The sequence below is a fragment of the Mugil cephalus genome, chromosome 13, assembly GCF_022458985.1.
Source record: "Mugil cephalus isolate CIBA_MC_2020 chromosome 13, CIBA_Mcephalus_1.1, whole genome shotgun sequence".
NCBI classification, from domain to species: domain Eukaryota; kingdom Metazoa; phylum Chordata; class Actinopteri; order Mugiliformes; family Mugilidae; genus Mugil; species Mugil cephalus.
The window spans coordinates 269,877-293,114 of NC_061782.1; the positions used below are offsets into that span (position 1 = coordinate 269,877).

General features: G+C 42.0%; 1 protein-coding gene across 3 annotated transcripts; it reads left to right on the plus strand.

Annotated features, from left to right (window-relative positions):
- The first annotated feature begins 5,524 nt into the window (after positions 1-5,524).
- entpd6 (ectonucleoside triphosphate diphosphohydrolase 6) lies at positions 5,525-14,651 on the plus strand. Of its 3 annotated transcripts, none has more exons than XR_007113954.1 (15): positions 5,525-5,632; positions 6,085-6,334; positions 6,833-6,912; positions 6,995-7,138; positions 7,225-7,300; positions 9,542-9,577; positions 10,312-10,400; positions 11,014-11,093; positions 12,462-12,526; positions 13,242-13,346; positions 13,700-13,840; positions 13,971-14,027; positions 14,111-14,235; positions 14,331-14,476; positions 14,535-14,651. XR_007113954.1 is itself a non-coding variant. In XM_047602477.1 (15 exons), the coding sequence occupies exons 2-14, from the start codon at positions 6,109-6,111 to the stop codon at positions 14,412-14,414; spliced, it is 1,308 nt and encodes a 435-aa protein (XP_047458433.1). In that variant the 5' UTR covers positions 5,525-5,632; positions 6,085-6,108; the 3' UTR covers positions 14,415-14,419; positions 14,477-14,651. The 3 variants fall into 3 exon arrangements, 2 of the variants coding, with proteins under 2 accessions (XP_047458433.1, XP_047458432.1); XM_047602477.1 differs by having other exon boundaries at positions 14,331-14,419; positions 14,477-14,651; XM_047602476.1 differs by having other exon boundaries at positions 14,331-14,651.
- The last annotated feature ends 8,587 nt before the right edge of the window (positions 14,652-23,238 follow it).

The window sequence follows — 23,238 nt, forward strand, 5'->3', positions numbered from 1 at the left end:
TCTGGGCCGTTCCTTCAGCCGGCCGCCACCCACCATCAGGCGTCACGCCACCCACCATCAGGCGTCACGCCGCCACCACCACCCACCACCACCACCGCCGCCGCCGACACATGATGCCAACGCGTGCCCAATAAGCTACATGCATTATGCTAATTTAAAAGCTCCACGATTAAACATTGTCCTGATGAATTCAATTATTTACTTCCTGCTGGGAACTGGTGACGTCCGCTCAGGAGGAGGAGAAGGAGGAGAAGAAGAAGAATTAAGGAGAAGAAGAAGGAGGAGGAGACACTTTCCAGAGCCGACGTCGACCTTTAACTCTTCTTTGAAACTCTGAAGTTCAACCCCAGAGTGTTAATGTGCATGACATGAGAAGTTTCACTGACATGTTTCTATTGTTTCTAATGTTCCTGAGTTAAATACAGATGAATGAATGTCTCATGTCTGGTTCCTGCTCTCATATCTGGTTCCTGCTCTCATATCTGATTCTGGTCTCATGTCTGGTTCCTGGTCTCATATCTGGTTCCTGGTCTCATGTCTGGTTCTGGTCTCATATCTGATTCTGGTCTCATGTCTGGTTCCTGCTCTCATATCTGATTCTGGTCTCATGTCTGGTTCCTGGTCTCATATCTGGTTCCTGGTCTCATGTCTGGTTCTGGTCTCATATCTGGTTCCTGGTCTCATGTCTGGTTCCTGGTCTCATATCTGGTTCCTGGTCCTTAAACTAATGTAAACATGTATTTGTCACATTAGAACATCAGAGCTGATTCAGACACTTGTCAACATCATCACATTAGAAACATTAGGACACTTGTTCTTCTTCATGGTTCCTGATAAACCAGATCAGAGGGGGGACCTTGTAGACCACATTAGACCCTGATTAGACCTGAGGATGTTTCCTGGATCTTCTCTGACAGGGACACAGTTTAAAATGTGCTGCCAACAATACGTCTCAGTGTAGCATTTAGATGCTAACCACTGTTAGCTTCCATTGGCTCCATTGGTTCCATTGGTTCTATTTGTTCTATTTGTACTATTTGTTCCATTGGTTCTATTTGTTCTATTTGTACTATTTGTACTATTGGTTCCATTGGTTCTATTTGTTCTATTTGTTCTATTTGTACTATTGGTTCCATTGGTTCCATTGGTTCTATTTGTTCTATTTGTTCCATTGGTTCTATTTGTTCCATTTGTTCTATTGGTTCTATTTGTTCCATTGGTTCTATTTGTTCTATTGGATTCCAATTGATCTATTTGTTCTATTGGTTCTATTTCTTCCATTGGTTCTATTGGTTCCATTGGTTCTATTTGTTCTATTTGTACTATTGGTTCCATTGGTTCTATTTGTTCTATTTGTTCTGGATTCACTGATCTGAACTAAGCACCGTTTTATTCTTTTAGTCCTTTTATTGGTGCTGCCTTCAGGGCCTGTAACTAAAATCCAAATTAAACTGAAAGGCTGCAGCAGAGAGGAGGAAAACAACGAGCGCTGGAGGTTCTTCATCTCTTCATATTCGCTGCTTATCTCATCGTAGCCTCGGTCCAAGTTAGCAGGGATTATCTGCGCTAAGAGGCGGATAACCTCAGCGTGGAGGCGCTTAATCTCGCAGCATGGTAATGAGTCTTGTAGTGGATTGCTTAAATTAAAAGCAAATATCAACAGTCATTTGGCTAAAGGAGCCCGGCCTGGCCTCAATAATAATGCATTAAGTGATTTGAGTCGTAATCATGTAATGTGAGTGAAAAACAATAAAATTAACAGGTTATCAGGAAATGAAGGCACTGAGGGGACAGAGAGGAGGCGATACCGGGGTTATTTATCACAAATTCATCCTCTCATCCGTCGGTTCAAAGTCACGACGCAAAGAAAAGTGAGATTTAAAAGGATTAAAGACGCACAACACCAACTACACAGCGATCCTCACTGTTGTCACGGAGCAAAATCAAGGGTAGAAACACTTTTACAGCAACACACGAGTCTAAACCGGACAGAAACAACTTTACCGTGGTTCCAAAGCCTGTTTCAGAAACCCGGCTCCAGAATTCAGAGGGTTCAAGCCATGAAGAACGAATCAGAACTCATTAAATTCCCTCTTTTCATCTTGTAGCCTCGTACCTTTGGTGTTTTACTGGAACCTGATATTTGTCTGTTTGTTACAACGCTGTCTGTCCGTCTGGTTTTTGTTTTGTTTTTGTCTATTTTTTTGTGCCTGCATCTCACCTGGCTAGCGGTGCTAACTAGCATAACCTGGGTTTGACTCACTACCCTTTAAAAACACCATTAACTCAGGTGAAAGGAGAGGAACGATGCAGATGTTTGTGGTTTTTGTCGTGCAGAGCTCACTGTATATTTATGTAGCACATTGGAACAAATGTGTTGTCTGTGTCACCTTATTGTTATGAGCTTGCATGCGAGCCACCATTTAAAGATGCACGATGAGCATCTCTGATTCAAAACATCATCTACCACATCTCCTCAGATTATTCATCTCAACCTGTTTAAATTTATAACAGAAAGACGGGAGGATCTAGAAAGGAACCCTGAGGACCTCCCGGCCTCACGTTTCCATTCCTGCAAGCGTTTAGCGCCTGTTAGCGTCCAGCGCCTCGTAGCATCCAGCGCCTCGTAGCGTCCAGCGCCTGGTAGCGCCTGGTAGCGTCCAGCGCCTGGTAGCGTCCAGCGCCTCGTAGCATCCAGCGCCTCGTAGCGAGCCTCCGAGTCCCTTCCTGTCTCTGAAGGTAAAATAAATCCTCCGAGTGCGTCGTGACCTCCGACCTCTCAATGATCCAAAATGATGCAGAAGTTGAGCTTTGATTTGATTCAGTTTGTGTCTGATCAGCTTTGCAGCCACTCCAATCGCTGAGCAGCAGATTGTGTGATATTAGAGGTCAACATGTAATCTAACAACCCGTCAAGCCATGTCCAAACACCGTCTCACAAATATGTTCCCTGTCCTCAACATGATTAAACTCAGAGGATTCATTTGTCCCCAGACAGAGACTTTTAAACCAGCCACATGTCATTTAAAGTCCCGTTTACACCACGATTCATGGAAACCAAAGCTCATTTCTCCTCTAGGGGGCGTCTCCTTACAAACTATTTAATTAGGACAATCTGGACGGACGTGGGCTCAGAGACAACAGGAGCTGAAAGGACGAGTCCAACATTTAAAGACGAGTCCGGTTCACGTCATCTCCAAGAGTCAAACAAGAAGAGTTAGAGTTAGGACAACATCCAACCAACAAAAGTCAGACTGTCCAACGCAAGGGACAAACTGTCTGTCTCCGTCTGTCTCTTCATTAGACGCTGGGATGTCCATATCTTCCACTACAGTTAAAACCATTGCAGAGTTGGACGTCTTTTAAAAAAGACAGTGTCCTCTACATCCCCAGCGTCCTCAGTGGTGGCTGCGTCCTCCTGGTCCAGGATTATCTTTGGGGACAGAGCGTCCAGATTAGCCGAGTGCATCAAATAAAGAAAAACTGCATCAAATTATCCCATTACAGTGATTAGATCCATCATTACGTAAGAGGACGTCTCCGTCCACCACGTCTTCTGACTGTCCTCTCAGAACCAACAATGTCCCGCCATGTATCAGCTAATGGACCAGAAGCTAATTAAAGCTAATGAAAAAGAAGACCTGGACCTGGACATGGACATGGACATGGACATGGACCTGGACCTGGACATGGACCTGGACCTGGACCTGGACCTGGTCTGGTGTATCTCTGTAATCCGGGTCCAGGTTTGGTGAGTTAATCTGGGAACAATAATGAAAGAATGACCGTTAATCTTCCTCTTAGCGTCTAATCCTCGTCTTAATCGACTCCTTATTACCGTCGTGGTTTTACTGGACTTTCCTGGAAAATCCCGTTCAACACACATTTTAATTTCATTTCTGGGGCTCAGTCGTGTTAAATAATCCAATAACATTCATCATCATTTCTTTTTCTTTTTTCCTGCGGATTGGACGCTCACTCTTCTTTATTGGTTTTTAGGAGCTTTGATGCTTTTATGAAATGTCGTCGTGACCTGAGTTCACTCCAAGCTCGACATGTCGTCTCCACCGCGCAACTTTAGAGCCCTGAACGCAACTAATCACCATTCACCCTCTACAGAGAAACCACAGAGAGCAACAGCCAATCAGTCACACAACGAACCAGTCAACCAACCAGTCAACCAGTCAGTCAACCAGTCAACCAACCAACCAGTCAACCAGTCAGTCAACCAGTCAACCAACCAACCAGTCAACCAGTCAACCAACAGAACAGAAGCTAACTTCAGCTAACTAGTGAAAATCTAAAACTAATGGAACTAAAGCTAGGTGAAGCTAAGCTAACTGAATAATGCTAATGAGAGAAGACAGTGTCTAAGACCTGGACTCAGTTGAGAAGGGCTTGACTGGTGTACCTAATGAAGTGGCCAGGGAGCGGATGATGGAATAAGGCAGCTCGGTCCAGATGTCTAATCCACACTGGAGCTGTGTCTTATAAGATGAAAGAGGAATCTTCCACTGGTTATGATGCAGAAAAGAAAAAAATCCTCCAAATGGTTCCTGGTAATCCTCCTGATGGGATCACATGACCCACATACAGAGATACAGACGCACAGCTGGATACTCACACATAAATATATATATATGAAAAAATACTTTGTGTAAAATAAACCTAATTAATTTTATTATTCATCATCACCAACATATTATTATTATTATTGTTATTATTATTATGAATGTCAATAATAGTAACACAGAGTGATTGTTTGTTTACATTCACAGTTAAAATGAATAAAGGTGTTTATGGTTTGTTTCATGATAAATAAATCAACAGAGTACTATATTATTACTGGTGTACCTAATGAAGTGGCCACTCCCGAGGTCTTGGCTGTGTTTGTGTGTCGGTGAACAACTTAGCTGGATTAGATTAGAGAGTGGGACTAAAGGACGATTAGGATTCACTCAGAGCTGCTTTTGTTCTGCTTCACCATCAGAGTGATGAAAATAAAAAGCAGCAGAAAGATTATAGAACCATTAGAGGCCGCCATTAACTGATAAACAGCTATTAGAGGCTTACAGAGGAGGAGGAGGAGGAGGAGCAGGAGCAGGAGCAGGAGGAGCAGGAGGAGGACCCAGAGCTAAAAATTAATAAACATGTTTATCGATTGTAAAGAAATTAAAAGTGTTGTTAGAGTGAAAGAGAAATATTTTATATTATTATTATCATTATTAATTCGTTTTGAAATTGAATAAAGAACAATAACAGATATTATTGTTTGTTGCTATAAATAATAAAATAAATAATACATTTTCTAGAGTAAAAAGAGAAACTTTATTTATTATTATTATTGTTTTATTGATTGTATTTTCCAGAAGTTACAAATAAAAATTAAATAAATAAAATAAAGTAAATTAACTAATTAATTCGACCTGGAAATGGACCCAGAATCGATCAGAAGAATCGAATTAACTCGTTCCTTCGATTAGTCGAGACATTGTTTGTTTACTATTTCCGTCGCGCTCTCGTGGTTTGGGCCACGTCGGGCGTTCTGACGTCATCACAGAGCGCCGTGTTGTTTACGTCGGAGCCGAATGAGGAGGAAAGTGAATCAAGTGTCGGATTAAAGGCATTAAAGGTAAGCAGCCACACGGCTAACACCAGAGTCCATTCACTTTCCTGTCAAAATAAGGCCGGACCCCATTCACATGTCACGGTTTAACGATTGTTGAGATGAATCATTCTGCTTTTGACTCCATTCACATTCTGTGATATTTGTGAGTGAATCAGTAAATGTGTGTGAAGGTTCTCAGTCTTCCGGGTCCTGGTTTATGTCCAAAAGAGTTTAAAAAACATCTGCACCTGTGGAGTTTTATCTGAGTACATTCTGCAGTTTTAAGAGACAGTTTAAAGTTTAGAAACTGACTGGACTGGTTATTCTTCCAAATATTTACAACCCGGTCTGAACCTAGGCCTGGTGATCGGTCTAACAATCATACCTGCTGTCTGGATGTGATCCAGTAAATGTTTCCCACCGTGTGCAGTAAAAGTCTGTTAAATGTTCCGTTTTGTGCATTGACTCTGGTGTAGCGGCTCCACACAGGATGAGTCAGGATGAAGAGACCGAAGCTGGCCGCTGTCGTCCTCTTCCTGTGCTGCCTCCTCACCTACCTGATGTTCATCAAGCATCACTTCTCCACCTCCAAGCCCGGCACCCCCAGACCGCCCCCCCACCTCAGACCCAGTCCAGACCGCCGCCGGTACCAGTACGGCATCATGTTCGACGCCGGCAGCACGGGGACCAGAGTCCACATCTTCAAGTTCCTGGTGGGGGACACAGGTAAACGGACGTCTCTCTGGACCAGGTCTCACTTCGAATCCAGACGCCTCTTTTCATCAGGTCCCTGGACAGAAACGAAAAGTTATTAAGTTTAAACCAACACCACGTCCCTGTGGCACATATACACCTGACACCAGAGAGGGACGTCCCCAGTGGGACAGACTCTGGGACACCTGACACCAGAGAGGGACGTCCCCAGGGGGACAGACTCTGGGACATTGAGGACCATCATCTGGTTAAAGCTGAATTTAACTATCGGGTTTAATTATGTTGTTGGTCAAACAGTGGCCACCAGGGTCCATTCAGATATCAGCGAATTTAAATTTTAATCTTTAAATGATTCATGAGGTTTAAACGTTAATTACCAGATGTGGAGCTTTCAGTCTCTAAGTCCTTCATTAGCGCTTTTAGCCGCTAAGCTAAGCTAAGCTAAGGCTGAGTGCTGTTTTGGCTGCTGTGTTAGCATCAGAGCTAACCTGTCCCTGTGTCGTCCCCCAGGAGATCCTCAGGAGCTGGACACGGAGACATTCAGAGCCATCAAACCTGGACTGTCCTCCTATAGGGACGCTCCACACAAGGTAAGAGGGACGGGTGAGGGACTGGGTGTCTTTGAAGGATAAATGTCCATTAGTGTCACTTAATTGAAGCATCTGTGTCCAGTGTGCTGCTGGAATCCTGGAGCTCCTGGACGTGGCCAAGTCCAGCATCCCCCCGTCTTTCTGGACCAGAACCCCGGTGGTCCTGAAGGCCACGGCCGGTCTCCGTCTCCTGCCGGGACAGAAGGCCGAGCAGCTGCTGGACACCGTGAGACACCTCCTGTCCTGTCAGCCGATTCATTCTTCACGTCCTGAATCATTGTAAAGACGCTCTGTTGTTTCCTCTGTGTCCAGGTGAGGACGCTGTTCCAGGAGTCTCCATTTCTGTCCAGAGAGGACAGCGTGTCCATCATGGACGGCACTGATGAAGGTAAGGTCCAACACAGAGGACAGGAGGAGGGACTCGTCTTTGTTGATAGAGACAGCAGCGGGTCTCGTCCCGTCCTCGTGTGTCTATCAGATCAGAGACTTTGTTTCATTAGTGTAATCTGCAGCAGATCAGAGGACACGTCCTCTGAGACACGTCCTCGGAGACACGTCTCTGATTTCCCCAACGCAAGCCGTCAACATGGAGGATTAACAACCGCACGAGATGAGACGAGGGACGGCCGTGGGATTGAGAGACGAGCACTAGCGACAGGGCAGCTAATGTTAGCTAGCGTCAGGGCAGCTAATGTTAGCTAGCAGCAGGTCGGCTAATGTTAGCTAGCGTCAGGGCAGCTAACGTTAGCTAGCGTCAGGGCAGCTAATGTTAGCTAGCAGCAGGTCGGCTAATGTTAGCTAGCGTCAGGGCGGCTAATGTTAGCTAGCGTCAGGGCAGCTAATGTTAGCTAGTGTCAGGGCGGCTAATGTTAGCTAGCGTCAGGGCGGCTAATGTTAGCTAGCAGCAGGTGGGCTAATTTCTGGCTAGTCTGATCACACCTGAGATTTGACTCTGTCTGAAGCCTCCAGGGTTCAGTTCAGGTGTGATGTCACTGTGTCGGAGGCTCTGATTGGTTTAAACTCGACAGGCTGTAGGTTCCTGGTGAGGTAGTGGGCGTGTCCTGATGGTGGCGTGAACGTGGCGTCCACTCTGAGGACGCTGAGGACCAGCTTATCCAGGTCCCTCAAAGACGACATCACTCGGCCGCATTAGAGCCTTTTACCAGCGACCTCTGACCTGGAGGCCCTGCAGCGCTGCATCATGAGAGGATAGAAACCGGACAAACAACACCGGCACTTAGCGCCGCCCCAGGAACCAATCAGAGGGCTCCATTAACCAGCGCTCGCCTCCGTTCAGCAGGGTAATCTGAGCCGGGATGAGCGTCGTCCCGGCCAAGAACGGCCAAATATCTGAGCCGTAATAAGGCTGCTGGAATCCGGTCAGACTCCTGAGAGGAATCCGTCCATTAGTGGCCGGGACCAGACGGTAATTCAGGCCTCGTTAGAGGACGTTCATGACCCCGCCCACTCACAAGGAGAAAACATTTCAGCCTCAGGAATAAACGGGACGGATAATCTTCAAGATTAAGAGGGACATTATCCCACATGGACATAATTGCTTGTATGAACTACTTTAAAAGGATTGGATTATATGTCGGTCCAGAGCCAAAGCCCTCATATAGAAACATACAGAAATATATAGAAATATACAGAAATATACAGAAATATATAGAAACCTACAGAAATATACAGAAATATATAGAAACATACAGAAACATACAGAAATATACAGAAATATATAGAAATATACAGAAATATACAGAAATATATAGAAATATATAGAATTATACAGAAACATATAGAAACATACAGAAACATACAGAAATATATAGAAACATACAGAAATATACAGAAACATACAGAAATATACAGAAATATATAGAAACATACAGAAATATACAGAAATATATAGAAATATACAGAAATATATAGAAATATACAGAAATATACAGAAATATATAGAAACATACAGAAATATACAGAAATATATAGAAATATACAGAAATATATAGAAACATACAGAAATGTATGGAAACATACAGAAGAAATATACAAGCTATCTGGCCAATGAAGCTCCTCCCCTCTAGTCTGTGGGCGGAGCTCCTCCCCTCTAGTCTGTGGGCGGAGCTCCTCCACCTTTGACTCCATTGGTCCAATCAGAAGCTTCTCCAATGTCTCCAGGTTTATTTCATCCAGTGTTTTTAGTTCAGATCTTGTGTTGATGATGTCAGAGCCACTGATCAAAGCTTCATCTTGGAACATGGAAGAAAAACTCCATGGATGAAAGAACCTGCTCCTTCAGTGTATTCAAAGGAAATGGTCAGAATGTTTAGTTCCTCTAGTCTCAGCGTACAGAGGTTTTAAAAGTCCTGAAATTTCCTCCTCAAATGAGCCAATCTTACAAAGCAGAGAGTTCATTTCCAGGTCCAGTCAGAGTCCACGTGTCCATGAGTTTCCATCAATATGATGAGATGAAGTTAACAGAAAACCGATGTAATATTATTCTTTGTCGACTTTCAGGATATTTTGTGTAATTTTTACGAAGAATCATTTAAACCTTACAGCAGCTGATAGCATCAGAGCTAATGTTGCAGCTCACACGTTTTGTTTTTCTCCTTTTGTGTTTCAGGTATTTCTGCTTGGATCACCGTCAACTTCCTCACTGGTGAGACCTGGACCTCTGACCTGCTGCTGTCCAGACAATTTACAGCTACATCATTAGCTTCAATTCAAGCTTAAGCAACACGTGTTTGAACTTTGACCAGATGAAGTTAGTTCACTGTCGTTAGGAAAGATGTTTCCTCTGATTACTGATCTGTTAGAGGTTGACATCTACCTGGTCTTTTATCCACATGTAGGGAGACACAGCTGGGAAACAGCACAGCTACGCTACCCATTAGCATCACCATTAGCATCGGCTCTGGATAGTCCCTATTGACTGACAGGCTCTTTGTAAGACCAAGCCACTTATTAGCACTTGTGTTAGCATCTTTGCTGTATCTCCACTATTATTCTCTGACCTCCAGTCACGTCCGTTCTTAGTCTCCAGGGTTTAACGTGACGTCTCCAGCCTCTGCAGCTCTAACAGCTCCAACTCTTCTGAGAGGGAGTTGGTTCCCATTCTCTCTCTACTGTTTGTAGAAGCAGTCTGCAGCCTCGGGGCTGGGTTTATACACCTGGTCATGGAAGGGACTGGAACACCTGGACTCACCGGTCAGGATGGAGGGAGGAGACATTAGGCTGCGTGGAGTAGATTAGCATCGTCTTTGGCGTCTGTAGCCTCCCAGACTCTATTAGCGTCTCTCGAGCTAATCGACGTCTTCACATAGTGATGATTGACCTGAACCCTGATGCTAACTCTGATTCATAGCCTGATTATTCTCTCTCACTCTCTCTCAGGAGGTCTTCGTGGTGCTAACTCGCCCACTGTGGGGATGCTGGACTTGGGTGGGGGGTCGACTCAGATCACTTTCAGCCCACAGGATGAGGTGAGGAGGAGGACAATTGGGGGGGGGGTCTTACTCTCTCTCCTCAAACTACCAGGATGACTCCATCTTAGGAGCTTTAATCTGCAAATGTGGCTCTAATCCCAAATAAACACCCTGACATCAGGAGGGGAGGGGCTTATGTAGGTCAGCTCATTCTTCTTCATGAGTTAAAGGCTAGGAGGAGATATCGTTAGCTGGGAGGCTATGGGAAGCTACTGTTAGCTGGGAGGCTAGGAGAAGCTACTGTCAGCTGGGAGGCTATGGGAAGCTACTGTTAGCTCAGAGGTTAGGAGAAGCTACTGTTAGCTGGGAGGCTAGGAGAAGCTGCTGTTAGCTGGGAGGCTAGGAGAAGCTACTGTTAGCTGAGAGGCTAGGAGAAGCTACTGTTAGCTGGGAGGCTATGGGAAGCTACTGTTAGCTGAGAGGTTAGGAGAAGCTACTGTTAGCTGGGAGGCTAGGAGAAGCTGCTGTTAGCTGGGAGGCTAGGAGAAGCTACTGTTAGCTGGGAGGCTAGGAGAAGCTGCTGTTAGCTGGGAGGCTAGGAGAAGCTACTGTTAGCTGGGAGGCTTTATAAATAGCGTGCAGTCAGCTGTAGCCCTGTGGTTTTTCTCAGATAACCATCCAGACGTCGCCCATCGATGACATCAGGTCATTCCAGATGTTCAACAACACACACACCGTCTACACTCACAGGTACACAGATATAAATGTGTATTTATATGTATACATGTGTATTTATATCTATATACACACTGATCTGGCCACAAGTCTCCTCCTCCTGGATGTAACTGAGCTCATAGTCCAGCGCCTCCTGGTGGATCATTAGTTCAACAGGTTATTTAAGACCAACTGATGCAATGAGGAGCTTCTCGTAGAAGATGTTAGTCTGGAGGAGAATATGTTAGTCTGGTGGAGATGTTAGTCTGGAGGAAATGTTAGTCTGGTGGAGGAGAAGATGTTAGTCTGGTGGAGGAGATGTTAGTCTGGAGGTGGAGGAGATGTTAGTCTGATGGAGAAGATGTTAGTCTGGTGGAGATGATGTTAGTCTGGTGGAGGAGGAGATGTTAGTCTGGTGGTGGAGATGTTAGTCTGGTGGAGGAGGAGATGTTAGTCTGGTGGTGGAGATGTTAGTCTGGTGGAGGAGGAGATGTTAGTCTGGTGGAGGAGGAGATGTTAGTCTGGTGGAGGTAGTTGGTGGGAGATGTTAGTCTGGTGGGGGAGATGTTAGTCGTGGAGGAGATGTTAGTCTGGTGGTGGAGATGTTAGTCTGGTGGAGGAGGAGATGTTAGTCTGGTGGTGGAGATGTTAGTCTGGTGGAGGAGGAGATGTTAGTCTGGTGGAGGAGATGTTAGTCTGGAGGAGGAGATGTTAGTCTGGTGGAGGAGATGTTAGTCTGGTGGAAGAGATGTTAGTCTGGTGGAGGAGGAGATGTTAGTCTGGTGGAGGAGATGTTAGTCTGGTGGAGGAGGAGATGTTAGTCTGGAGGAGAAGGGTCAAATCATTGGCTGCATCAAGCAGAGGAAACATGTAGAAACTACTGAAACTGGCTTAAGACCTTTATTACAGACTGGAAGGATAGTGGAGAACCATGTTCTACCAGGAAGAAATATGGTCAGTGCTGTGATGGGGGGCTGCGGCCGGTAAAACCAACAAACCCAAATTAACACTGTAAGAGTTGATCTTAACACGTTTAATGGGTCCACACCTCAGAGAGTTGATTTAAGAAGCTTCTTATTGAATCAGTGACTCAGAATGAAGCTGGACTTTAGTTGTTGTGGTCAGGCAGTGTCTGAGTATCTGTGTGTATCTACATGTACCGATGTGTACTTGTGTGTGTATCTACATGTACTGATGTGTACTTGTGTGTGTATCTACATGTACTGACGTGTACTTGTGTGTGTATCTACATGTACTGATGTGTACTTGTGTGTGTATCTACATGTACTGACGTGTACTTGTGTGTGTATCTACATGTACTGACGTGTACTTGTGTGTGTATCTACATGTACTGATGTGTACTTGTGTGTGTATCTACATGTACTGATGTGTACTTGTGTGCAGTTATCTCGGTCTGGGTCTCATGTCGGCTCGACTCGCCATCCTTGGAGGCGTCGAAGCTCCTCCCCGTACGTACCTCCTCCTCTTCACTTCCTGTTTATTTCCTCCTGCTCTTATTTTTCAGGCTTTCACCCCCCCACCCCCATCAGATAAATAAGCCATTATCTAATCTTTTAATAACACACAGTAAGATTAATTCCTTGCTGCCAGCTGTTGCTGTGATTTAGCTGCTGAAGAAGAAGCTGCAGCTCAGTGACTCCGCTCACTGGCCACTTCATTAGGTACACTAGGCAACATTACACAACATCTAGTACATACAACTTCATAACTCGGTTACTCCTGGTCGTCTGTGCAGTTCAATAGTCTGTATTGTATTTTCTTATTTATCTTTTATTATTTAAGCCCTGCTCTTTTTACTCTGGAAGGCTTTGCTGCTTGTTTCCTCATCCAAGGACAAATAAAATGTTAATGTTAATCAACCAAACCTCAAGAATGATTCATGTGCACAAGATCTTCAACCGAAAAGGTTTAATCTCCTCATTCATTCATTGGTTAGTTAATTCATTCATTCCTTCTTTAGTCTGTGTCGTTTCAAGACATTAGATGTTGTGTATTTATCTCGTGTGTTGTCCTTGTCTCAGCAGCTGGAATTAGACAACAAACAATAAAAAAAAACTATGTACAAAATAAACAAAACCTAGTGAACTGTGTGAAGCAGTTTGTGGAAAAAGTCCAGTTTTGTCTGAATAAAGACTTCTGTCCTGTGTGTCTCTGTCTCTGCAGTAGGGGGCAGCACCGAGCTGCCAGTCAGCCCCTGCCTTGCTCCAGAGTACTCAGGCAGCTGGGAGCACGCAGACGTCATCTACACCGTGAAGGGGCAGAAGGCCGGTAAGACCTGATACCGAGTAAAAACCAGGCTGGTATCGGCCTGATACTGATCTGATACTGAGTAAAAACCAGGCTGGTATCGGCCTGATACTGATACCGAGTAAAAACCAGGCTGGTATCAGCCTGATACTGATCTGATACCGAGTAAACCAGGCTGGTATCGGCCTGATACTGATCTGATACCGAGTAAAAACCAGGCTGGTATCGGCCTGATACCAATCTGATATGGAGTAAAAACCAGGCTGGTATCGGCCTGATACCGATCTGATATGGAGTAAAAGTCAGGTTTCGGAGGTATCGGTATTTCAGTGTATCACTGGTAGGAACCTTGGTGCTCTCCATGTGTGTTTCAGGGGAGCCGCTTTACGAGGCGTGCCTCACCAAGGTGGAGAAGGTGGTGTCCAGGAAGGTCCTGAAGGCGTGGGAGGTGGCAGACATGGACTTCTACGCCTTCTCCTACTACTACGACCGCGCAGTCGACCTGGGAGCCATCGGTAGCATGATGCTAATGCTAATGACAACGCTCATTCTAATTTAGCTCATGTAGTTCCTGGTCTGTCCGTCTAGTTGTGTCTCATAAGAGGAACCATCTCATTCCTTGATGTTTGCGTTTGTTTGTCTCAGAGGATCCGGCCGGAGGAACCATCTCAGTGTCTGACTACATGCAGGCAGCTAACAGAGGTGAGGCAGCGCCCCCTGCTGGACACTCTCTGAACTACACCACCCACAATTCATAGTGATTGATAGACGGCTTCTTCCTGCAGTGTGCAGCAATCCCCCCCAGAACCAGGACGAGGACCAAAACCAGAACCCCTTCCTCTGTCTGGACCTGGTCTACATCTCAGTTCTGCTGCAGGAGCTCGGGTTCCCTCCCCACAAACAGTTCAAGGTGAGGACCAGGGTCTGTTTCTGGTCTACCAGGGTCTGGACCAGCGGGGTCTGGTTCAGGATGTGGTTTTCATGCTGTGATTGTTTCTGTCTCAGTTGGCGAGGAAGATCCACCGGGTGGAGACCAGCTGGGCTCTGGGAGCCACGTTCCACTACATGGAGTCCCTGAAGGGACCCTGATGGGGGTCTACGGTGATACTGGAGGACCTGAAGAGACCCAGACTCCAGGGACCCTGATGGGGGTCTACGGTGATACTGGAGGACCCTGAAGAGACCCAGACTCCAGGGACCCTGATGGGGGTCTACGTTGGTCCTGGAGGAGACTGGACTTTGAGTCTCCAGAACCAGGATTAAAGTTCAGGGCTTTGTTTTAACCTATTGTACTGAAGTGAAATAAAAACTCTGGTAAAAGTAAAAGTTCTGATTGAGCTCCTCCATAAGCTACAGGCTCTGAGAAACTTATCATTATTGTTCTTTACACTATTGAAACAACACGTGTTTTTTTAGCAGCTTTGTTTTTTTCCCAAAATATTTTTGTTGGAAAACTAAAATACTTCAAATCACAGAAATACAATTTATCTTTTCCCTTTTATTTGTTTATATATATGTACGGTCACTTATACATTAAACATGAAGGCTCTATAGTTTTTATACTGAAAACATAACAACTAATAATGATATTATTATTATTAAAATTATATTATTAGTAGTGCACGGTGGTCATAATGTTTTGGCAGGTTGAGACCCAGCATTCTTCCCCTGGAGAGACCAGGCCCACAGCTGGCCTTGAGTCGGGATGGGGTCTAGAAGAACCAGTTGATGGTTTAGATGCTGTAATAACTGAAGTGAGCTCAGGAAGATCAATTACAGAGAAAGAATCCAAATACTGACTCGGTCCTACAGAGGTTTCTAATGCCACTGTACTCACATCTTTGACAGATGGAAGGGTGCTATGAATTTATCTCTAATGCAACAATTTTATCAGAGAAGAAGCTCATGAAATCATTACTGCTGAGGTCTGAAGGAATAGATGCTCAACAGAGCTGTGACTCTTTGTCAGCCTGGCTACAGCTGAAAAGAAATCTGGGGTTGTTCTTGTTTTCTTCTATTAATGAAGAATTGAAGTGAATTATACCATGGAGCTGCCCTCCTTCCATTTACCACCTTCTTTTTAAGAGGAGCAACTAGATTTAGAGTTGTAGTAAGCGATGTTGTCGTGCTGTCAACAAAATAATCTATTTGTGATGGAGTTAGATTGTGGTTTCTGACATCCACATCACTAACATAAGGCACTGAGGTAAATACTGAAGGTATTAATTCCTTATATCTAGTCACAGCATCATCAGATAAGTGTCGACCATAATGAAATGTCTTTACAATTTCTGTGTAATTACTTATAGTAAATGCAAATGTTAAAGAGAATGATGGGACAATAGAGGGTTGTGAGAATATACGGTTAGACCTTCAGTTTCTATGCCATAAGTTAGTACAAGATCTAAGGTGTGATTGAAACAGTGAGTTGAACCATTTACATTCTGAGAAAAGACAATTGAGTCTAATAATGACATAAATGAAGAGCTAAGACTGTCACTGCCAACATCAACATGGATGTTAAAGTCACCTACTATAATGACTTTATCTGTTCTAAGCACTAAATCACAGAGAAACTCAGAGAATTCAGCTAAAAATTCAGAGTAAGGAGCAGGTGGGCGACACACCACAACAAAGAGAACTGGTTTCTGTGTTTTCCAGTCTGGATGTGACAGACTAAGAATAAGTAAAGCTTTGCTTAGGTTTTTATTGCTCTGTTGTACTAGTGAATTTGTGTTGATTTGGATAAGGTTCCTATGAATGACTCCTCTATTGTTATTTTTCCATTTAAAAAATCTGGGAGCAGACAGCACATCTATGGAGTTTGTGGAGTTATGGTGTGAGACAGCACTAGAGAAGCAGCAGAGAGGCGTGTAAGACTGCAGCTCTGCCTCCTGGGCTGAACTTTGTGTTGTCATGGTTTTGGGGTGTTAATAAAATCGTCCAAATTCCTAGAGATAAGAGAAGCAGCCGCCAAGGTGGGATGAACTCCATCTGGTCTAATCAGCCCAGTCTTTCCCCACACATAAAAATACCGTGAAATAACAGAAATCTACTTTCTCGTAAAGACACAGTTATTTTCCGTAATTAAAATACAGTTTGTACTTGAAACTTTAACAAGATTTTGTCTTATATTCAGGTTTTCATTACCTAGAAATATGGTATGGTAGAAGTAAATGTTGTATTACGAATAATAATGCTTAAATTTACAGAAACATGCTGTTATAAGTTGGTTTTAATGACATTATTTTATGGGAAGAGATTGTATATTACTTTATATTTGATATAATACAACAGTATATGACACAAAATAATGTGATTAATCTTTCAAAACACATCAAAAAACTGTTGTAAAACTAGATATTTGGTTAGATGTTTAATTACAAACATTTTACATTTTAAAATAATGAAATTACCCATGAAGATGGAAAATTAACATTGTAATATGAATAATAATGCTTAGGGTTAGGGTTTTGCACATGCAAAGGGTAATAATCTAGTTTCTGCTCAGGCTTCCAACATTTCATGCTGGTTTCACTTCATACAATGCAAATGCTGGCACATAGGACACATCATGAGGTGTAACAACAAAGTATACGTGCTGGTCCTGCATCACAAGCACGAGCTGAATCTGTCTGAATTCAAGTGCCTCACCTTGGTTTAAACACAGAAAGACCCTTTTTGTACTGAGTGCCACTGCTTCACTGTACAGTTCAGCATGGAAAGGAGTGGAGTTCTTAACCACCAGATTATGCCATGAAATCAACTCTCACCACTTATCTGCAGAGAGAAAGAAAAAAAAAAGATGAATCATGAAATTTGGCAAAATCAAAATAAATGCTATTGGTTGTGAAATAGTCGACCTAAACTGTGTTAGCAGATCTCCCCTCAATAAACTAGAAGATGATCGTTAGCTTATCCTTTCCATATTTTTCAGTATTGTTTTGAATTTCATGTTGACCACTGACTAGTGTTGCACCAAAATTAAAATTTGAAAAACTTTGAAAAAGGCAGAGTAGGTCGCTCCTAATATATTTGTGAGAGGCAAGAGGAAGATGAAAATATTAGTTTTAAGAAAGAGTAACTGGTTGAAATAAACCATTACCAAATCTAAGTATCATTTATAAAACATTTCTTCTCTCTTCTTTGGAAGAAAATCCACTTAAAATGTCTCACTAGCGACACCTGCAAGTGGAGAAGTAGGAGCAGTCTGTGTGGAAAGAAGACTTTGACATTTTGACACGTTCCATAAAATCCAGCTTCCTATCCTAGCCAGAAATCATGTCATTTCAAGACATGCTGTAAAAGTTATGGCCAAAAAATTAGTGAAAATGTAGAAGAGGGTTAATAATAGATTATTGTTCATTGTTGCAGCTCTAAACAAATGTTGTTCCTCTTGCTCTCCGCCTGTGTCAGTCAGTTCACAAAAGTAAACGTAGTGACTGACTGTTAAGTGCTAAGCTAACGTTAGCGTAAATAAAATAAAAAGTGGTTGGTCTGGCTGACTACTAACACTCATAGATATATATCTATGACTAACACTGGCAGACGCCACTGCCGGCCATACTTTTGTCATCATAGTTAGCTAACATTTCAATTGACGACATGCTAGCGCAGGGGTCGGCAACCTTCAACACTCAAAGAGCCATTTGGATCCGTTTCCCACAGAAAAGAAAACACTGGGGGCCACAAAACCCTTTTGACATCTAAAATGAAGATAACACTGCATATATCGTTTTCCCCTCTATGCTCGGCCCATAGTGTGTTGCAATTATGAAATGAAATAACTGCTACAATGAAAACGAAATTGCATTTATGTAACATAACAGGGATTTATCCATGGTTGGCTGACCTGGGGCCGAATAGTCCAATAAATAGCGGGCTGGACCTGGCGGCGGGTGTCGTACGTCGGCAGTTGTGGCGTATATTTTGTGCAACAAAAAATTAAATACATTTTATTTTAATGTTAAAAGATCACCATCAATTCAAATTTAGAATTATATTAAAAAAAAAATAACGCACTAAAATAAAAATACATTTGAATTAAATACGCGACAGCAACTAGTAAATGAGCTGCAATGCACTGTGGGAGTTCAGTGTTTTTTGGTTGATGTTACAACCGTGAGTGTGGTGTGGCATTCAGTGTCATTCAGTTGTTGTGTAACTGACTAGTGACTAGTTGCTGCTATTCTGAGGCAGTTAGTTAGTGTGAAAAAGTGATCGGCTTTGATCAGTGTCGTTGCTCCGCACCGCTCGCTGCAGAGCCGCAACAGAGGAACGAAAGAGCTGCATGCGGCTCCGGAGCCGCGGGTTCCCGACCCCTGTGTTAGCGGATTGGTTTTGTCGACTGAGTAAAGTCAGAGGCATGGTGGTAAATAAAGCTAATACTACTCAGCTTCAGTTTGATACTTGCCTTCTGCCTTCGTCCTTCCTCCAGCCTCGACATTAGCTGCTGTTTGCTCCAAGTTTCTGTGACCAAACGGGAACAGCCGCGTGGTGGTTGTTGACCTTGTTAAGCGTAACGTCAAAGACGGATGTTCAGTGTCCCAACAGCCAATGGCATGTCTTCTTCTTCTTCTACTTCTTCTTCTTCTTCTTCTTCTCCTTCTTCTCCAACCGTTTCTGTCGACCAATCCAAACGGGATCCGCGCTTTTCAAAGCACGCGCTCCAATGACGTGTCGCGTTCACGTTTTTGTCCTTTGTGTTTGTGCAGGGAGACGTTGCAGCAGTAAAATGTCTCCTGATTACACGTGTTTTGTTCAGACATGCTGTGAAATAATTCAAGACTTTGTGATTTACATTGGATTATATATATATACAATAACCTATAGTGTTAAATCGTTATTTTACTATTAATTTCTCAGTAATTTTAAATGATTTTTTTAAGTTTTAAAGTAGAATTTTACAGTTTATTCCATGAAATAACAGGCAAATATTCGTAAAATTACTATACACCTGTGAACACATTTTAACATAATTGAACATTTTCTGTAAAAGAACAGAAATATCATGTTTTCACACGTATTTTCACAGTTACTATGGTATTTTAAAAATACAGAAACAATCTGTAAAATAAACAGTACATTTTTTTACAGTGTAGAGTTAATCCATTATAATTTACTCTGTCAATAAATAGTTGGTGTCAAAACCGAGTGTAAAAAGGAAGTGTCACTAAATCAAACCTCTAGGTGGGAATGTTTAAATATTAACTCCCAACTTCTTACTCTAAACTCTGATCCTGTAGTTAACACTTCAAGTGTTAAGCCCCTAACTTAGTGTAAAGTTACCAACACTCTAAAAAGTGTTAAATTAAAAGTCTGAAGTGTGGACCCATATAGACACTTTAAAAGTGTTAAAATCAACTCTTACAGTGTTAATTTGGGTATGTTGATTTTACTGTGTACCAAAATTTGCCATAAATGATTGACTTCAGGTATTTTTCATGTCTGGGTTTTGCTGTAAACTGAGTAAATTGAGGTATTAATGAGAGAGAGCTATGATTTTTAAACAAAGTATTGGTCAATATTTATTATAAGTACCTGAGTGCAACGCTTCACAGAGTAGCCAGCATGACGAGAATATCAAATTTTACACTTTTGTAACCCTCTCGTAACCCTCTGTTACCAGGTAAACATAAAAGGTAGTCAATCAAATTAAAGCTGGGCTGATATCAGAAATTCTAGATGCGACTATGGAGCCTGAAACAATAAAAGTCAGCAGAAAACTTCACACAACACAAAACAGGTAGGTTTAGAAAATTATATTATACAAAAAATCAATTACAAACCCTGCCTACCTAAGCCGGCTTCCTAAATGCACATACGCATATTATAAGGGCCCAAGAAAATAAATAATCGCAACAAAAAGTGTCCCTTTATGAGATTTCATTCAAAGTTAAAGGAAATAAAGCTGCTCTTTCCGGAGTTCATGAGAGTTCTTGGTGTGTGTGTTCAGTAAAATGTGTTCCTTCACTACCCGGGTAGACTTGTTCTTATCTGTGTTTCAAATGAAGTAGTAGGATGGTGACGCTTCCAAAACGCCACGGCCACACCAGGCTCTTGGTCCTTTCGTCGATTCTGCAGTTGGCTCGCCGCTGACTGCTAGAGTCAGATTCAGATGATCTCTGTCTCTCTCTCTAAAACCAAACTATACATACAGTACAGAATGCATTAGTTACTATTATTTCATTTCTGTTTAAATCTGATCAAGTCATCTCCATTCAAATATCAAATCAAATATACCCCATTGTTAGGGATATGAATACTCTAATCATTATGTAAATGAATATGTACACATCACACCGTGGATTGGTCTCTAATGAACAATCAATCAATCATGTATTTCCACCTCACAGCATAGAAATAAAATCATGAAGTTTATGAAACCATATATTTATGTTTTTTAACCTTTTAAATCTATTTATGCATTTTAACATTTTAACCATCACCTTTTAAACATTTTAATATATTTATCATTTTAGCAGTTAGATAACTTTTGTTACCTCTAACATACATATATAACATGTTGGTAATTAAATGCATTAAATCACCCATATTTTACATATAGACAAGAGGATAAATATTCCCTCAATCAAGTGATTTCTACGTTACAAACAGAGTCTAAAGGCACATTTAACGGTGAAAAAGATGTGCTACAATGGTAACTAGCTTAACCGTGCTAGCAGCAGAACTAAAACAACCAAATCCGCATTCAAATGCTAGCGATTAGCACGCGGCTAGCGCGATTAGCGATCTTTTATAGGCATTTTTAACAATATAAAACTACTTGAAACGATGAGACATCAACAGTAAGAAGAAAAGTCATATCTCCGATTGGTTTTGTACGGCGGCATTTCACGTTACAATGAGCTTGCACATTTAGCATAACACTGTGTTAGCATTATCATCCTTATCTTGAGGAGCTTTCACGGAATGCGGCTCAACTCTTCTCCTCGCAGCGTTCGACCTAACGGACACGATATTTCAGTATTTTGATGTGAAACTTTATGAATTTCTGTTATTTTGGTGATATTTTCATACCAGTCCTTCATGCGTTGGGCAACGTCTTGACCGGAAGAAAGGAAAATCAAGCGTCTTTTTGACAATCCCCCGGGGCGTATACGCCACCCTCTGGCAGGATAGGGCATTGCACCCTAGTAACCTTGTGCTGGTTACACTTTGGTGTCGAATGGACACAAAGTACACAAGGTTGCAGCATAAACTGAGCTAAGCTGTTTGATCTGCAAACAACATATGGTTTTGAAGGAGATGATCAGTATGTGGTGCCTGTGCATGTTTTTGTATAAGAAATGTGTTAGGATATATTAAAGAAGAAACTCTTGTGTGGACTATAAATTCCTCAAGTGTTAACAATTCACCTCAAAAGTGTCATAGAGCACATCCTCACTCTCAGAGTGTTAAATAACCAGCTCTGCAAAGTGCTATAAATTACTTACTCAGAGTATATATTTTACTCTCTGGGAGTTCTAGGTTTACACTGCAAGTGTCAGAAAGCACTGAAGTAGTGTCTAAAAGTACCAGTGACAGTAAAATTGCACTCTCAGAGGGTTCAAATGTAACTTTTTACTTGGAGTAAATGTTTTACACTTTATCGGTGTTCAGCGAACACTGAACTCTTGGACCTATATGTACAACGAAGCCGGAGTTAAATGTACACCTATAGAGTACAATGTACACTGGGAGTTTTGCTGTGTACTGTTAACATCATTCACACTAAAAAATAAAATGAGCAACGTATCTGTTGTGCTGTCTAAAGGAGGACATTCATCTTTCCAAAACCTATTATTCCTGTTAAAGATTTGTGAGATCGATGAAAACACCTCACTAAATATTTGTGATAGAATACATTTTCCATTTTACAAGTAATAAGATAAAAGAAACAAGTTTTAAATTTATCCACAGACTGCACCTCATTCCAAGGAAGCTATATAAAATCTCCAAAAATAATTCACCATTTTGCCCGAGATGTAAAACCAAACAAGGAACATTTATGCTTTTATTTTGGTTTATTGTGAATTATTAAAACCTTTCCGGGCTTCAGTTCATCTTTTTACCAAATCAGTTTTTCAATTAGAGTTTGATTTAAATCCATGTTTTTATTTACTCCATTACATGTGTGGTTTCTATTTAGACAATAATAAAAAAAAATGCAGATTTCTAATAAATATTTCATATTATAAAAGTAAACTCACACTATGGAAAGATCAATTACTTCCTATGTTATTTGTAGACCACCTTCTAAAACCTTTTCTCTTAGAGAGACTCACATATAACAAATACAGTCGGTAAAAGTTTTTGTTGAGTTGTGGGAGACTTTACTTTCTCAACTTAAGGAAACAGGACAGTGACTGTGTTTTTTGGTTAAGAATTATTCTGTTTGGTTAAACTGTTCTTTGCTGAGTGACCGACTGGTTGTTACTGGTTTGTTTTGTTTCTTCTCATCTGTTATTGTATTCCGTTTATCTGTTCTTTAGTTGTTTTTTTCCTTTCTTTCTCTTGGCACTGTGTGTTTATGTGTCTATATCCATATAAATGATTAAAAACAAATAAATAAAAAATTTGCATATGTACCAATGGAGTTTGGTGTGACGCTCTCACTCACAGTCTCAATGGCAAAATAAAACAAGAATAGAGAATGAAACAGACTCAGTTTATTCGTCTTTAATAAGCCTTTAAAGTCTTCCAGTTTAATTTCTTATCATAAAGTGACTGTGCTGGTCCGTTCTCTTTCAGTTAATGTGAAGATAAACTAAAGATAAACTAAGTCAAACCAGACTTCAATTATGGACTAGTTTAGTTATTTCTTTGATCAGTCTCCTTCAGTGCTTCCTGGATGATGATGATGAGACTAAATGAACTCTGGGAAACGTAGTTCCATGTCCTCACGTTGCTG

Coding starts and splice junctions, on each gene's coding strand:
- entpd6 (XM_047602476.1), top strand. CDS start 6,109: ATGAAGAGACCGAAGCTGGCCGCTGTCGTCCTCTTCCTGTGCTGCCTC. Junction 6,913..6,994: donor ATAGGGACGCTCCACACAAG/GTAAGAGGGACG, acceptor ATCTGTGTCCAG/TGTGCTGCTGGAATCCTGGA. Junction 9,578..10,311: donor CACCGTCAACTTCCTCACTG/GTGAGACCTGGA, acceptor ACTCTCTCTCAG/GAGGTCTTCGTGGTGCTAAC.